The sequence below is a fragment of the Gracilinanus agilis genome, chromosome 3 (assembly GCF_016433145.1).
Source record: "Gracilinanus agilis isolate LMUSP501 chromosome 3, AgileGrace, whole genome shotgun sequence".
NCBI classification, from domain to species: domain Eukaryota; kingdom Metazoa; phylum Chordata; class Mammalia; order Didelphimorphia; family Didelphidae; genus Gracilinanus; species Gracilinanus agilis.
The window spans coordinates 204,452,248-204,469,772 of record NC_058132.1 but is presented as its reverse complement, the minus strand read 5'-3'; the positions used below and the strand labels follow the sequence as shown (position 1 = coordinate 204,469,772).

The window sequence follows — 17,525 nt, the reverse complement described above, 5'->3', positions numbered from 1 at the left end:
GAATCAAAAGTCCTAGATTCGTGTTCTAGTTCTGTGTAACTTTAGGTAGGCCATTTAACTTCTCTAGACCCTTGGGTTCCTCATTTAGAAAAGAGGGAGGAGTTTGCTCTGGGGGTCCGGAGGGTGATCTGAGCAGCTTGTGAGGCTGATCTTTAGGATTGGAGATCATGGGGTTCTGTGAGAAAGGTTCTGTTCAAGGACAGTGTTCCCTGGCCAAGACAGTCAGTTGGTCTGACCCCAAGGATCCCCAGTGAAGAAGGAAGGAAGGAAGGGAAAGAGAAGATGGAGTAGAACAGTAAGGCCCCTTCCAGTCATTTAAGTAACTGAGCCTCTAAGCTTTACAGACAAGGTTAGTTGATGCCTTTGTCAACTTTATTTTTGGAACTCCAAGTTTGCCCCTGTCCCTTGGGAACTTACCTTAAGGGAGTCCCAGACTGACCTTGTCTCAGACTGAATAAACCTTAAATTGCTTAATGATCCCAGTTCATAATCAAACCTTAAGTATTCTTTTTATCTTAAAAGGATTTCCCATTGCCTCCAGATCTCTCCCAGGTAATCCAGCCCTGGACTCCTCATTTCCTTGTAGCCACTGTAAAGCTAATCAATCATACTTTCCTGTCCTTGGTTCCCCAAAAGGCATATAAGACCCCTATTTCTGTTATTCTTTGGACAATCATCTTTGGCAGTGTGTTCTCCCAGGGACCCTGTCCTCAGAGCCTCAGAGCTTTGTGGTGTTTAGCACTACTTGGCTCTGTGTGGCAGCTAGTTATTAAGGGCTTTGTCTCTTATCCTGATTAAAGATTTTGTTTTTATGACTACTTTAGTGGTTCTGTGTTTTTCTAAGTTGATACCTTCAAGGTAGAGTAGATAAAGAAAAGGCATTATTTTACAGTCTAATCTGGTGAAGGAGTATCGGTGAATGGCATTTCAAAAGGACTTCTGGGACCACAAAGCTACAGTCATTAACATGTCATTCAACTCACATTTCCCTCACAAGTGGAGCTTCCTGGGCCCCTTCTCCCCAGATACAGGGAGAATACAAATAGGGAGCATTCATTTACATGTCAAGGGTTCCTGCTATAAAATAGGGCTTCCCACAGCTTCCCTCCCTCCTTCTTCTTCCAACCATGCTTCTGGAGAGGAAAAAGGAGAAAAATAAACAGAAACAAAAACTGCCCATGGGATCATTTAACATTTTTCTGGCAGCTGAGGGAGGGGAAACTTTTCTAAATTCATAGTTTGAAGAATTCTCCCAACCCAAGCTATTTTCATAGACCAAACTAGTCCCTTCACCTCCAACAGTTGGTTTGACTCATTAAATGGAGGGAGCCCCCAATTTTGCTGGTTTTAGATTGTCCCACCCACCCATGACAACCCCAGGCTTCTGGCTTCTCCCAGAGTCTGGGTCAGCACCTGTGAATTTCTTTTCTTTTCTTTTTTTTTAAACCCTTCCAAATCCACTACTGGGGTATGTGTGTCTATGTATTGTGTTATTTAGAATTTCTGGGGTTCTATTTAGAAGTATTAAGCCTCAATATATGTAGATATATGACAACTTCCTGTGGACATGTGGGGGACTTTGAAACTACATTTTCCATGGTCCAACAGGTTTCCTGTTTTGGATGATGTCTTCAAGGTAAAGCCCAGCTTTAAATATTGGGAAGTCAGTTTTGACTTCCTCTTTGCTACCTGAGCATGCGCCTTGGGGGACATAGAGGAGTAGGGAAGGTATAGAAGGTAATGGCTGAGGCAGCGATTTAAATTTTTTACAGGTGCATGGTCGACATGGGCCTAAATAAAATATTAGTTTTCCTCATAATATCAGCCTTCAGCATTTTAAAAAATAACAGTATGTATATCTGTCTGTGTGTCTCTGTGTGTCTCTATGTGTGTATATCTGTGTGTAACCAACTTTTGCCTTTGACCTCATTTTATAGAACCCCAAAATTTACCTTTTTCCCTCAGGAACTTGCCTTCAAGGAATCCCAGACTGGCCTTTGTCTAAGACTGAACAATGGACCATCAAGTATCCATTCAGCACCAAGAATAGGAGTGACAGAGATACTCCCATCTTAAATACCCTTTTTAGCCTCTATTAAGCCACTCCCTGGTACCTCAGCCTTGGGCTACAGCCTCTTTGCCAAGCCTGCCAGTAACCAGTCCATATATATTTCCTTTCCTTCATTGTCTAGAGCAGTGATGATGAACCTTAGGCACATGTGCCAAAGACACACTCTCTGTGAGGACATAGCAGTCCCCTACCCCCCCCCCCCCAGTTAGTTCTAGAAAGGCAGAAGGACTTGGGCAGAGCTGCTCCCCTCCCCCTCTCACATATGCCCAGCAGCCAATGGGAGCACACAGGAGGTAAGGTGGATGGCTCACAGGTGGCAGAGCTGGAGGGGAGCAGAGCACTTAGGTGACTCCCCTCCCCCTCTCTACACTCACTGAGGACATTCCTTACTTCACCCACCCCTCTGCCTAGCAGCCCAATGGGAGTAACTCTGTCCTCCCCATGTGGGTGGGCAGAGCACTGGGTGGGGTGGGGTATGGGCACAGCACTTGGTCTGGGGATGGGGTGGGGGTGGGGCCCAACACTCCATCTCTAAAAGGTTAGCCATCCTCTGGGAGGGGGAGGGAGAAAGGGAAGGAAAGAACATGAACCAAAACCATGGAAAAATATTCTTGTTTGGCCCGGTTCTGATTTCCCAAATTAGAAGGCACACCAGATAATGTAAAAGCAAGACATACTGTTTCATTGCAAGCTCGAGCTTGGGTCCCACAGCCTCCAAGGCAAATGGAACCCTGAATGAGAGGCTCAGTTAGCTTATATAGTTTGAGCAGGAACTTGGTGGGGTTGGATGTTTATTCAACAAATGATTCCATTCAACAGATGTTACCTGTTGTGGGTTTTCCTTTCATTCATTAGGTGTTGCTGTTTTGGGGTTTTCCTGTTATTCAGTAAGTGTTGCTGTATTTATCAGCTCTCATACTCAGTCGGCTTCCCTGGCCTAACATTCTAAATCAATCAATCAATTAATTTTTAAAAAATAAATTAAAGGTTTGCTATCACTGGCCTAGAGTATATACAGGACCCCAAGTTTTTCAGTTCATTGGAAAATCCCTTTTGGAAGTGTGTTTTCCCTAAAACATTGTTCCCAGAGTCCCAGAGCTTGTCTGTGTAGTAGCTTGTGCCTGACTTGGTCCTTAGAGCATTGTCCCCCTCCTTGGGATTAAACACTTGTTCTTTCTGACTACTTTGGTGTGTTTTCAAGGTTGACACCCTCATGATGACTGGTCTCAGGAGCATCTCTGGATATATTCCTTATACTTGAGGGTCAGAGGATCAGAGAGCTAGACATGGGCCCTCATTTCAGAAAGGAGGAAACTAAGGCCCAACTAGGTTGAATGATTTTCCCCAGGTCATGCAGAAATGGTCAACTCTTTTTTTTTTTTTTTAAATATATGTAAGTTTACAAACTTACATTTTTTAGAGCTTACTATGTTGCTTTGGAATGGAGAAATGAGAGTTCAAGGAACAGTTAATAGTTCAGTTTGGCTGGGCAAGTGAGAATAATATGAACTAAGTCTGAAAAGGTTGCTTAGAGCCAGATCTTGGAGGGCCTTAAGTCCTGGGCCAAGGGGTTTGTATTTTTAACCAAGCAGCAATAACATTTTTAAAAAATCTTGAAGGTTTTCAGACCTAGAAGTAACAGGATCAGAACTCTACCACAGAAAGATCCTTCTGGCAGCAATTTGAAGGATTTATTGGGAGAGGTGCTTACCATAAGCCAAAGAAAAAAACAAAACCAATCTTTGCCCACAAGGAATATTCTAATGAATAGATAACATAAATCAGGACATTCAATTCAACTATTTTAATAGCCGGGGAGTAGAAATGGGGAGGATCTGAGAGATTCTCTGGAAGCAAAATGACAGATAAAAATACAAAGGCAAATGGGAGGGGTTCTCTGGGCCCACACAGCTGGAGGTGGGACTAGAATTCCAATAAAGATATCCTGCCCAGCTCATTTTCCCACTCTCTGCAGCTGTCTATTAAAAAACTCTGCTTCCCTTTCAGGTGTAGAGCAAGACAATCCTGTCTGTCTACATCTCTCCATTCTAGGGAAGTCTCCAATTTGTTCACTCTATCCAACTTGGTGGCAGCAAGGCAATTCAATGGATAACAGTGCCAGACCTGGAGTTTGGAAGACATGAGTTCAAATGTGACCTCAGATACTCACTAGCTGTGTGACCCTAGGCAAGTCACTTAATCTTATTTGCCTGTTTCCTCTTCTCTAAAATGAGCTGGAGAAGGAAATGGCAAAGCACCTCTTTGCCACAAAAAGTCTGACCCACTAAAACAAACAACTAGAGAAAAGTTGGCAGGGTTTAGAATGAAAAAGGCCTTCAATTCCGACTTTGAGTAGCATCAACTTGGAAAAACATAGAACCACTAGAGTAGTCATAAAACCAAATCTTTCATCAGGAAAGAGACAAGTCCTTAACATTCAGCCACCACACACTCTTCTATGAGAAAGCTCATATCCCCACATGACTTGTTTCTCCTTTTCTCTGGAATGCCTTCCTACAGCTTCTAATACCTTCTCAAACCTTCTTTTGCTGGTCTGGTTTTAGAATCTCCTGTTTATACCTCCTTTGAGACCCTTAAGATGCAGAACAAAACCGGTGGGATCCAAGGGTCTTCTTGAGATTGTTCCAAGCTGTCACAGAACCATTTCTGGTCCATAGGCACCTGGCCAAGTGCCAGCTTTTTCCTAGAACTATCTTTTTCCTGCTTGCTGCCCAAGGAACTAGGACCTGGGTTGAGTTTCTCACCGAACCCCCTTGAAGTCCTCAGTTCACCACTGTCGGTCTTCTTCAGGATATTAGATACTGGACTCAGCTTCTGGACTTTGACTTTCCTGGTCTTTCCAGCTCAGAAGGCTCCCTTTTCTGAGAGCAACATTCCACTTTTAGTAGCTATTTTTTCAGTGGCTTCTACTTGGCTATTTTTCATACCACAGCTAAAAGCCTCTGCAGGTGTTCCCAACCAGGTCACTGCCCCTTTAAGAACTGCTTGGATTGTTCCAGAGCCCTGGCCTCAGCATCCTCAGCTGAATTGGATTAAAGAGAGATTTGGTGCTTTTGCACATTCCTTGTGGGCTGTTGCCCCCTCTCCCCACCCAGAACCCCATAGCTAGTCAGTGCCTGGACTCCATCTGCTGAGGTCAGCCTGGGAGAAGAGTGAAGGAAAGAAGTCTTCCATTAAAGAGGATACCAGCTGCCTCCTGAACCTGACCCTCTGTCATCTCAGGGGGCCAGAGCACAAGGCTGCAGGGCACCAAGGGAGCTATGAGGGACACTGGGCCATGAAAGACTACGCAGATATTGCCCTCTGTGCCGAGACAGCAAAATGGAGCAAGGTAGGGGCAAGAGAACCTCTTAGCAAGAAGCCTCGGCTCAAGTTCAAAGATCCGTCTTGAGAGTGGGTAGCACCCGGGGGGAAACTTGTGCCAAGCAGCAGTGAATAGCACCGCCTTGGAGACATCAGCCTCACCTTTTGGTGTTTGCTTCTCTCCTCTGCAGCCTGAATTCTGTAATCCAGCTTTTGAACCTGAGGCTGGATTGCCTACCCTATCTCCAGTCCATCGGGAATCCAGGAGCAGCCCTAGAGCTCACTGCCATGGTAATAGAGCCAGAGGCAGGGTGGGAAACAACAGCTACAGGGTCCTGTAAAGAGCATTCAATTTGTGATTCGAGAAATGTAGGTTTAAATCCTGGCCCTATTAATTAACTATTCATTTCCTTACTGTCTTGGGCAAGTCACCTCTCCTCTCTGTGACTCAGTTTCCTCATCTGTAAAATGCAGGGGTTAGACTAGATGATTTCTAAGATTATAGAATCATTGAAGAGAGCTAGAAGGGATTTTTTTTTCCATCACTCAGCCCAATTCCCTCATTTTATAGATAAAGAAATGAATCTCTAAGCAGTTGAAATGACCTATCCATGATCAGTGACAGGAGTGTAAGCACTGGGGAGGCATTTTGATATAGTTCCTCTGGCACTTTCCAGCCTATTACACTATCACTCTCCCTGCAGGTCTGCATCTTATGCTCTTCTGGAGAAGGGGGAATTAGAATAAGCTAACGGGAAAAGCAGCAGAAGGGTCAATCACTCGTACCTTCCAGCTTTGCCCACTCCTGACTTCACCCCACAGGTGGTATGGCCTGGAGGTACCAGACAGACTGCCAGTTCTCCTGGCTGTGTGCGGCCCTTCTCTCTACCCTGCTGCTTTTGCTTCTGGGACTTCTCACCATCATCATCCTTACCCGTGAGTGTCTTCGGCTAGAAAGCAGAACAAGGGGCACGAGGCCTGCTCAGAATAGGGAGCAGAGAGATCGGACCTCGAACTCAGTGATCATAACCCCTCCCTTTGATCATTCTCCCTAATGTAAAGTACCTCCGGCTTCCTCAGGTGTGCAGATCCTCCATCACACCTTTCTCTGACTTCCTATTCCCAGAGCTAAAGCCTACTTCTCCACCTGAGACACCTCCCAGCCTTCTATCCCCTCAAGGACCCAGTAATGCCACAAATACCATCAGCCCTGGCATCCAAGGAGAGCCAGCCTCCAACCTTACCCCAGAACCCAGTGAGTGCCATTTTTCTTTTCCCTTGATTGTAAGATTCCCCTAGAAATCAGGCTGTCATGGCAAAGGTATAAACTTTAGAGCTAGGAGCCTGTAGGATGGGCCACTTGAAACAGAACAGAGCCCTCTAGAAAGAGGGAAAAAGTTCAGGATTACAGGCTCTTGGTGGCCATTTAATCCAACTTCTACTAGAAACAAAAATCTTTGACAAATAGTCACTTGGCTTCTGCTCAAACCACCAGTCCCCAGATGCTCACTACCCCAGAAGATGTCCATTGCATTTTTTTAGATAGCTCCAATTGTTAAAACACCCTTCTGTTTACTAAACTGAAATCTGCTTTCCTCTAATTCTCACCCATTGGTCTTAGGTTTGCCCTTTGGAGTTGTACAAAATAAGTCTAACTCCACTTCACAGGATAATCCTGTCTAAAGTTAGAGCAGAAGCTCTCTTCCCCGCCCCCTCGCCCCCTCACCCCCCTGTCCTCTGATACCCATCTTTGACCCCTGATCTCTCACCTGTGATTATCTGCCTACCATCTTCAGCCTGTGGGGGGCTCCTGCTTGGTCCAGAGGGCTCCTTCGCCTCTCCCAACTACCCAGACCCATACCCACCCAATGCCTACTGCACGTGGCATATCCAGGTGGCACCTGACCAGGTAGTACAACTCAGAATAGAGGCATTCAGCATGGATGATGTGGCCTCCTGCCTGTTTGATTGGCTAGAGATCTCCCTAGAACCAGAAGAACAAGGCAACCTGGGAAGTTCCATGGTCAGGTATATTCTCTCACCCTACGCTACCCTCTCAAAACATTTCCTCTTCTCCTATAATTGGACTGTGAGCTCTTTGAGAGCAGACTGTCTTTTGCCTTTCTTTGAAATCCCAGCACTTTAGCATATTGCCTGGCACATAGTAGGTGCTTAATAAATGATCATTGATTCACTTAATTGAAGTAGGGAACTAAGGAATAGAGGGAGGGCAGATCCACTATGGGACTTACTGGGGGAAAAAAAAAAACAATTACAAAGCAGCCAACAAGGAATGAGGAAGTCTAGGCTTGAGTCTTTACCACTAACCAGCTATGTGGCCTTCAGCAAGTCACTTAACTGTCCTGAGGTTCAATTTCCTCATTTGTTAAAAAACAAAACAAAACAAAACAAAAAAAAACAACTGTCCTGCCTTGCCTATCTCTCAAACTTGTTATATGGATAAAATGAGAGAAAAGTTATCCGCGTGATTTGAAAAAAGATAAAACATATCCAGGTTGGAGACCTTGCTGTCTTTATTCATGGCAGTCTAGAGTCAAAGATTAGCATCTCTGTTTTGGTCCTTCCCGTTCCTTTCCCCTCTGACCCTTTCGCCTGGCTCGCTACAGGGTTTGTGGGAAAGTGCCACCAGCCATACTCACCATCAATGCCAGCCGCCTCCGAGTCTCCTTCGTCTCTGACAGTAGTGTAGGCGGGATTGGATTCCATGCCTGGTACCAGGCTGTGACCCCTAGAGAGGGTGAGTGTTTTTCCTCTCTCCATAGAATTGGCAACAAAATGATTCATTCCATTCGTGGAGCAAGGTCAGTTTGTCTGTCCCCAACATTTTCAATAATTCTTAGCAGTGTTAGAATTACCCCTCTGTGTCTTTTCCCTCTACTAGATCGTGAATTCTATGAGGACAGAGCCTGTGTCTTATCCAACTATGTAGCTCTTCTAGCAGCTAGTATATTACCCTATACCCAGTAGGCACTTAATAAAAGTTTGACCATAGGGGGCAGCTGGGTGGCTCAGTGGATTGAGAACCAGGCCTAGAGATGGGAGGTCCTGGGTTCAAATGTGCTCTCAGATACTTCCTAGCTGTGTGACCCTGCGCAATTCACTTAATCCCCATTGCCTAGCCCTTACCACTCTTCTGCCTTGGAGCCAATACACAATATTGACTCCAAGACGGAAGGTAGTTAGGGTTTAAAAATAAATAAACATAAAATAAAAATAAAAGTCTGACCATATGGGCTGGGATAGTAAAAATTTAGATAGAGCAGAGGGCATTTCAGACAGGGAACTGGTATAACCAAAAAGGGGGAGGCAAGGAATGGTAGTCTCTGATCAAGGAATGTCCCTCTGGTAGGGGGATGCAATGAGGATGAGTTTCCCTGTGACCATCTCTTCTGCTTACTGCCCGATGTCGTGTGTGATGGTTTCACCAATTGCAAGGACTCCAGGGACGAAGCCAACTGCAGCAGGAAAAATCCAGGTTTAGGCAGCAGAGGGGAGGGCGAGCGGAGGCCTGGGAAGTTCTTGTGTCTGCTGAGCCCAGGCTCCTGCCCCTTGGTCACCTTCCACTCTCCCCTTCCCCAAAGACTCAGAGATGATGGCAAATAGCACCTCTCTGCCTGTCATGGCCCCGCTCCCCCACGCATTCCCAACTCCCTGGTTTGGGTAGACAATGAATAGTGTCTGAAGGCAGACAGTAACAACGCCTTGTGCTCTCTCCCTCCCTGCTGCAGACTGTGGAGGGTCTCTGAATGGACTCCAGGGCACCTTTTCCACCCCAAACTACCCAAAGCCCTACCCTCATCAGCAGGTGAGTCTGGAGCCAGATGGCCAAGGAGTCTGTAGGAAAAAAAAGAGAGAGAGAGAAGGCAACAGCTAAATGGAAAAGGAGAAGGTTGGGGAGGTTGGAGAGGCGATTCCCGACACGGAGGGGAGGTTGACTTGGTCAACCCTTAAATTTCTTTTCAACTCTGCCTCTAAAGAAGTGTTCCGGGGCAGCTGGGTAGCTCAGTGGATTGAGAGTCAGGCCTAGAGACGGGAGGTCCTGGGTTCAAATATGGCCTCAGACACTTCCCAGCTGTGTGACCCTGGGCAAGTCACTTGACCCCCATTGCCCACCCTTACCACTCTTCCACCTATGAGACAATACACAGAAGTTAAGGGTTTAAACAAAAAATAAATAAATAAAAATAAAGAAGTGTTCCTTGGGGGCAGCTGGGTGGCTCAATGGATAGAGAGCCAGGCCTAGAGACAGAAAGTCCTGGGTTCAAATCTGACCTCAGACACTTCCTAGCTGTGTGACCCTGGACAAGTCACTTAACCCCTGTTGCCTAGTCTTTATGGCTCTTTTTCGTTGAAAATCAGTATTGATTTTAAAATGAAAAGCAAGGGTTTTTTAAAAAAAATAAAGAAGTGTTCCTATTCCTACTAACACTAGACTGCTAATAATGATACTAAGGCTAGACAAGAACAAAGGATTCTTAAAGAGACCTCAGCTTTGATAAGGAAAGAGGAACCAGAAGCTTCTTGGGTGGTGTTCATGGTCCCTTGGCTTGGGATGCTCCCTAGGAGCTGCCCAGTCTAGATCCGAGGGAAGATGCCCCTGGCCTGGAGGTGGGGAATTCTTTAGTGCTTGGTGACTCCTTCCTACAGTTTTGCCTGTGGCAGATCTCTGTCCCCCCTGGACTTGGCATTGAGCTGCGCTTCCACAACTTCAGCCTGGAGGCCCATCAAGACTGCGGATTTGACTATGTGGAAGTCCATGAGAGCACGGACACGGGAGCCCTCAACCTGGTGGAAAGGTACAGGGAGAAGCCTAGGAGACAGAGTGGAAGCGTGGGTCTGCTAACAAAAACACCAACAAACATGGCGTGCCTACTATGGGCCAAGAGCCAGGCTAGGGCTTCCTGGTGGCCAAGAGGGAAACCCTGGGCAGCAAGGGAGGCCAAGGGGCAGATCTCATGCCATTCCCGTGCTTCAAAATTTTCACTAGCTATTACCAGCATCCTAGCATTTACACAACACGTTAAGGTTTACAAGGCACTTTACGAATATCATCTCATTCAATCCTCACCCTGGGAGGAAGGCGCTCTTCTTATCATCCCTATTTTGCAGATGAGCAAACTGAGGCACACAGAGCTTAAGTGACTTGTCCAGGGTCACTGAGTAACTGAGATCCCATTTGAAGTCTTCCTGATTCCAAGCCTAGTGCTTTATCCTTTGTGCCACCTAGCTGCCTCTTTTTGGAAAAGTAGGTTTGGATTGGGCTTTGAAGGACTTTCCATGGTAAAGAGAAGATTTTGTTTTTGACTCTAAAAATAATAGTGAGTTATTCAGTGATTGAATTGAAATGTATCTGCTGAGGAAATCTGCCTGAAGTCTCTGAGAGTTAGGAAGCTCATTTGGAAAGACTCTTAGAAGTGATTATAAATAATAATAGAGATAAGGGATGGGTAATTGTGATTTCATTTGCTCACTCACCTTTGGATGAAGAACCAGATGAAATTAATATAGGGAAATAGTTGACAAAAAAAAATAAAAATGCAATAGAACATTGATCATATTAAAATGTAGTTTTCTAAAGCAATATGCCAGTGGGGCAGCTGGGTAACTCAGTGGATGGAGTGTCAGGCCCAGAGGTGGGAGGTCCTGGGTTCAAATCTGGCCTCAGACACATCCTAGCAGTATGACCCTAGGTAAATCACTTAACCCTCATTGCCTAGCCCTTACCACACTCATGCCTTAGAACTAATACACAGTATTGATTCTAAGATGGAAGGTAAGGGATAAAGAAAAAAAGTATGTGTGGATAAAGCAATATGCTAGCAGCCCACAGGGATCTTTCTATAAGGTCTAGTGGCCTCTGTTTCTTTTTTTTTTTTAAACCCTTACCTTCTGGCTTAGTATCAATTCTAAAACAGAAGAATAACAAGAGTTAGGGTAATCAGGGTTAAGTGACTTGCCCAGGGTTGCACAGCTAGGAAGTATCTGAGGCTAGATTTGTTTTTTTGTTTTTTTTTTTAAACCCTTGTACTTCTGTGTATTGTCTCATAGGTGGAAGATTGGTAAGGGTGGGCAATGGGGGTCAAGTGACTTTCCCAGGGTCACACAGCTGGGAAATGTCTGAGGCCGGATTTGAACCTAGGACCTCCTTTCTCTAGGCCTGACTCTCACTCCAGTGAGCTACCCAGCTGCCCCCTTCTGAGGCTAGATTTGAACCCAGATCCTCCTGACTACAGGCCTGGCGCTCAATCCAGGTGCTCCCACTATGGGCTCTGTTTCTATTTGAATTTGATACCACAGATCTAGAACAAGGCAAGATTTGAACCCAGGTTTTCTTGGCTCCTAGACCTGCTTTCTACCCACTATGCAAAACCCTCTATAGTAATATCTACCATTTATATAGATCTTTAAGGTTTACCCAGGGCATATTGTTATGGCTCTCTTTTGAGCCTTACAATCCTATGAAATAATGACGCTAAGTAGCTAGATTTCACAGTAGATAAAGCACTGGGCTTGGAGTCAGATCTGAGATCAAATCTGGCCTTAGACGCTTTTTAAAAATTTTAACCCTTACCTTCTGTTTTAGAATCAACACTGTGTATTGGTTCCAAGGCAGAAGAGAGGTAAAGGCAAAATGGGGGTTAAGTGACTTGCCCAGGGTCACACAGCTAGGAAGTGTCTGAGGTCACATTTGAACCCAGGACCTCCTTCCTGTCTCTAGGCCCAGTTCACTACCCAGCTGCCCCCCTCAGTATCTCTTATATTTTCTCATGCAGCTTTGGGTACATAGTAGGTGTTAATAAACCCTTGATTAAGTGAATGATCAATATTTTTAAGCACTTGCTGTAAGATGCTATTTGGTTACTGTCTAGTTATAAAAATGGATGGCCTTGCTGATGGCATTAGCAGATATCTGATTTGGGATGGAGCTGCCCTCATCTCTAAGGGAAGTTGTGATTTCTGGGCATCAGGAGGCCAACTCTGGCTCCTTCCTTTGCTCATCTCCAGGAGGGATATTGGGCTAGAATTCTATTTTTCTCCCCTATCTCAAATACTGAGAGTTTCTGGCTAGGATGCTTTGGAGCTCAGTCAAGGCTGTTTTTCCTGATCACTCTCCAGGGGGAAGACATTGAGCTCAATCTCCCTCCCTCCAAAGCTGTTTATATAAACCACCATCACAAATGGGCAGTAAAGCTTTTTACTCTTAAAGTAGGGTAATGATGAGGTAGGCATAGGCAATGAGCAGACACTGGAGAAATTATACAGATGAGGGTAGATCACAAGGAAAATGAGCTCTTGGGTTGGAAACAGGATAAGGTCTCAGATCAGGCAAGGAGAGATCCCTCCTGGATGTGGTGGATGCTCTTAGTAACCTTGGATTGCAAGCTTCGGCAGGCATGAGTTGGTTAGGAGTCCAGGGAGAAGGGACCGCAAACAAGGCCTTTCCCACATGTCTGCCCCTCCAGGGAGACCTTCTGTCCAGCACTCACTCGGGAGTCATCCCTTTCATGACCTCCTCTTTCCATTTCTGACTCTCTGAAGTCACCTTTCCCATGTAGCACTGCACAGACACAAGGTGGAGGGGTTAGAGGTGTGCCAGGAGCAGTACGAGATGCTGGGGATTGGAGCCCCCCAGATAAAATGAGTCAGGATAATTCTATCAAAGGAAAAAACAGGGACATACATCATAATCACTATCATGGAATTCTGGCAGACCCAATCAATCTGCTCAAATGAAAATTAAAATCCACATCAGAATTCTAAGTAATAATAGTTGTCATTTTGTAGTGCTTTAAAATTTGTAAAGTGCTTTTCATATGCTGCCTCCTTTAGCACTTAACAACAGCTCTGTGAAGTGAGTGCCATTATTTCCCCATTTTAAAGATGAGAAAATTGAGGTTCACAGAAGGAACTTACTCAGGGTCACACAAATAGTATGTGTGAGAGGCAGGATTTGAATTCTAAAACTAGCACTTTGTCTACTTTGCTACCTTGCTGCTTATTGTTGTTCAGTCATTCTTCAGTCATGTCTAACTCTTCATGGACCCATTTGGTTGTTTTTTTTTTATATTTTATTTAATTGATTAATTAAGAAAATATTTCCATAGTTCCATGTTCATGTTCTTTCCCTCCTTTCCTCCCATTCCCCTCCCATAGCCAACACGCAATTCCGCTGAATTTTACATGTGTCATTGATCAAGACCTATTTCCATATTAATATTTGCACTAGAGTGATCATTTAGATTCTACATCCCCAAACATATCCCCATTGATCCATGTGATCAAGCAGTTATTTATCTTCTGTGTTTCTGCTCCCACAGTTCTTCCTCTGGATGTGGATAGCGTTCTTTCTCATAAGTTCCTCAGAATTGTCCTGGATCATTGCATTGCTGCTAGATTACAGTGGATTTTACCACAGTGCATCCATCTCTGTGTATAATGTTCTGGTTCTGCTCCTTTCACTCTGCATCAATTCCTGGAGGACATTCCAGTTCACATGGAATTCCTCCAGTTCGTTATTCCTTTGAGCACAATAGTATTCCATCACCAACAGATACCACGATTTGTTCAGCCATTCCCCAATCGAAGGACATCCCCTCATTTTCCAATTTTTTGCCACCACAAAAAGGGTGGCTATAACTATTTTTGTACAAGTCTTTTTCCTTATTATCTCTTTCAGGTACAAACCCAGCAATGTTATGGCTGGATCAAAGGGCAAGCAATCTTTTAGCACTCTTTGGGCATAGTTCCAAATTGCCATCCAGAATGGTTGGATCAATTCACAACTCCACCAGCAGGGCATTAATGTCCCATTTGGGGTTTTCTTGACAGAAATACTGGAGTGGTTTGCTATTTCCTTCTCTAGCTCATTTGACAGATGAGGAAACAGAGGCAAATAGGGTCAAGTGACTTACCCAGGGTCCCAGAGTCTCCACATTTGAACTCAGGTCTTCCTGACTCCAATCCTGTCACTCTATCCATGCGCCACCTAGCGCTCACCTAATCACTTACATATAAGTATATATAAAAGGGAGGGTGGATATTAGCTCTAGGTGGTCTGAGGAAAGATACAATGTAGAAGGGGGACAGTTGGGTGGCTTGGTGGATTGAGAGCCAGGCCCAGAGATGGGAAGTCTTGGATTCCAATGTGACCACAGACACTTCCTAGCTGTGTGACCCTGGGCAAGTCACTTAACCCCCTTACCACTAGCCCTTACCACTTCTGCTTTGGAGCCAATACACAATATTGATTATTGATTCTAAGACAGAAGGTGAGAGAGAGAGAGAGAGAGAGAGAGAGAATGAGAGAGAGAGAGAATGAGAGAGAGAATGAGAATGAGAGAGAATGAGAATGAATTGGCTCCTAAATGGACCTTTTTTTTTTAAACCCTTACCTTCTGTTTTAGAATCAATACTATTGGTTAGTATACTAACTAACTAACAAGGCAGAAGATTGGGAGGTAAGGAGTGACTTGCCCCAGAGTCACCCAGCTAGGAAGTATCTGAGGCCATTTTTGAACCCAGAACTCCCCATCTCTGGGCCTGGCTCTCAATCCACTGAGCCACCGAGCTGCCCCCCTTAGCAGAAAGTAGGAATTAGTTTTTTTTTTGTTTGTTTGTTTTAAGTTTAGCTATTTAGTTAATTAATTTAGAATATCTTTCCATGGTTACATGATCCATGTTCCTTCCCTCCCCTCCTCCCTCTCCCCTCCTGTAGCCATCGAGCAATTCCAATGGGTTTTACATGTGTAATATAGGTCAAGACCTATTTCCATATTATTAATATTTGCACTAGGGTAATGGTTTAGAGCAGTGATGGGCAAACCACAGCCTGCGGGCCAGATTGGGGGGGGGGGGGAGGGAAAGGGCCTGAAATGTTCTATCCAGCCTTGAGACATTATTCCTAATCTGATGAATACAATGAGTAGGTTACAATACAATGAAACTTCCAAAGAGTTGCCATAGAAACAGACTGACAGATGAGCATTTCCTTTTCTTTGGCCCTCACTTTAAAAAGTTTGCCCATCACTGGTTTGGAGTCTACATCCCCAATCATTGACCCATGTGATCAAGCAGTTGTTTTTCTTCTGTGTTTCTGCTCCCACAGTTCTTTCTCTGGATGTGGACAGCATTCTTTCTCATAAGTCCCTCAGAGTTGTCTTGGATCATTGCATTGTTGCTAGTACAGAAGTCTATTACATTCGATTTTACCACAGTGTATCCATCTCTGTGTATAATGTTCTTCTGGCTCTGCTCCTTTCACTCTACATCAATTCCTGGAGGTCGTTCCAGTTCACATGGAATTCCTCCAGTTTATTATTCCTTTGAGCACAACAGTATTCCATCACCAACAGATACCACTTTGTTCAGTCATTCCCCAATCGAAGGGCATACCCTCATTTTCCAGTTTTTTGCCACCACGAAGAATGCAGCTATAAATATTTTTGTACAAGCCTGAGAAAGTAGGCATTGTTGATCAATGATACACGTAAAACCCAGTGGAATTGTGTGTCGGCTATGGGGGGGGGAGGTTGGGGAGAGGGAAACAACATGAAACATGTAACATATAACTATGGGAAAATATTCAAAATAAAAAATTTAAATTAAAAAATAACAAAAACATAAAAAAAGAAATAAAACACTTGCAGATTAACTTAAAAAAAAAAAAAGAAAGAAAGTAGGCATTGCAAGAGGAGGAGAAACAGGGGAAGACATTTCCGGCTTGGGTCCAGAGATGTTATGCGCGTGTGCATGTGTGTGTGTGTGAAGTAATAAGATGAGCATGAAGTGGGGTGGAGAGAGTAAATGTCATAAACCTGAAAATGTCAATTTGGGCCAAGCTATGGAGGACTAGGGGCCAAAGGGGGTGCTTGTTTGATCCCAGAAGCAATGGGGAGCCCTTTGTTTACATAACTGAGTTGTATGTTCTGGAGAAAGCAGAGGTCCCCTCCACCCTCAGCTTCCACCTTGTCTGGGCAGGTTCTGCGGCAAGCAGCTGCCCCCACCCCTCATTTCCTCACATCATGAACTGACTGTGGTATTTGTGACGGATTACCAGATCAGCAGCACAGGATTTTCGGCAACCTACCAGGCCTTCAATACAACTGACAGTAGGTGTCACCTGGGCACAAGAGAGATGGGGGAGTCGAGGGGGCAGAGGTGAATGCTCTTAGGGGGCCAGTAGAAAGGTCTGTGCCCTGGCCTCATGGGTACAGGATAGGCATTGGGCAAGTTCTATGCTCAGGGTTGCTGGCTTTCCACAGTGTCCTTCCTCACAGATCTCTGTGGGCCTGGGAAGTTCTCCTGCCAGGATGGAGAGTGCAAGAACCTTCACTGGATGTGTGAAAACTGGAGGAACTGCAGTGACAAATTCAACTGCAGCAGCCTCCCCCAGCTGACCTTTGGTGAGGATGTTAGTAGGGCCAAGGCACCAAGGAAAGGCTGAGAAAAAGGACCTCTAAGCAGGGGATGGCCATCCCCTGGGCCACTGTGCCTGAGATGATGCCTGGAGCAGCAGTGATGTTAAGCTGCTTGCTTTTGACCCCTCTCCTCTGCAGAGCCAGTTTGCGAACCCATCTGGGTGGAAATGTGCCAGGGCCTCAGCTACAACAGCACAGCCTTCCCCAATACTTTGATGACTCTGGAGAGTCAACAGGAAGTGGAAGAGATGTTGAAAGGATACAAGGTGTCAAAGAGTCGGTCTTGGGGGTGAGGAGGGAGGGAAGAAGCTAGAACAAGAGTGGGAGCCCAAGCAAGCCCGGAATGGCTTAAAGTCAGCAGTTCTGAAACAGACATTTTGAAGGGGAGGCCAGCTGAGGGAGAAGGGGGAGAACCTGGAGTTGGGACGCTCAGCCTTGGTAACTTCCTTTAATTTATAAACTACAGACTCTGACAGACCTGCCCTGTTACCAACCTTTCCGGAGACTCTTGTGCGGGTTGCTCCTGCCTCACTGCACCCCCTCAGGAGGCATCCTGCCGCCCTGTCGCCCTGTCTGCCTAGAAGCAGAGCAACACTGCCAGCCTGATCTGGAGCCGCTGGGCATCTCCTGGTCCTTCAACTGTAAAAGTCTTCCCGATGCCTCTGACCCAGCAGGGTGCACCTGGCCCTGAG

The 17,525-nt window shown here is 45.3% G+C and overlaps 1 protein-coding gene across 1 annotated transcript; it reads left to right on the top strand.

The window, feature by feature from the left end:
• Positions 1-5,369: 5,369 nt before the first annotated feature.
• LOC123241379 (membrane frizzled-related protein) lies at positions 5,370-17,524 on the top strand. The gene is made up of 13 exons (XM_044669035.1): positions 5,370-5,423; positions 5,587-5,686; positions 6,218-6,331; positions 6,522-6,650; positions 7,192-7,423; positions 8,023-8,153; positions 8,766-8,891; positions 9,145-9,221; positions 10,064-10,212; positions 16,394-16,524; positions 16,693-16,818; positions 16,978-17,099; positions 17,300-17,524. The coding sequence occupies exons 1-13, from the start codon at positions 5,370-5,372 to the stop codon at positions 17,522-17,524; spliced, it is 1,716 nt and encodes a 571-aa protein (XP_044524970.1).
• The last annotated feature ends 1 nt before the right edge of the window (position 17,525 follows it).

Excerpts from the sequence above, each read along its gene's own strand:
- LOC123241379 (XM_044669035.1), top strand. The coding sequence starts at position 5,370 with ATGAAAGACTACGCAGATATTGCCCTCTGTGCCGAGACAGCAAAATGG. Across the intron at positions 16,525-16,692 it reads GGCCTTCAATACAACTGACA|ATCTCTGTGGGCCTGGGAAG; the intron begins GTAGGTGTCACC and ends CCTTCCTCACAG. Across the intron at positions 17,100-17,299 it reads AGATGTTGAAAGGATACAAG|ACTCTGACAGACCTGCCCTG; the intron begins GTGTCAAAGAGT and ends TATAAACTACAG.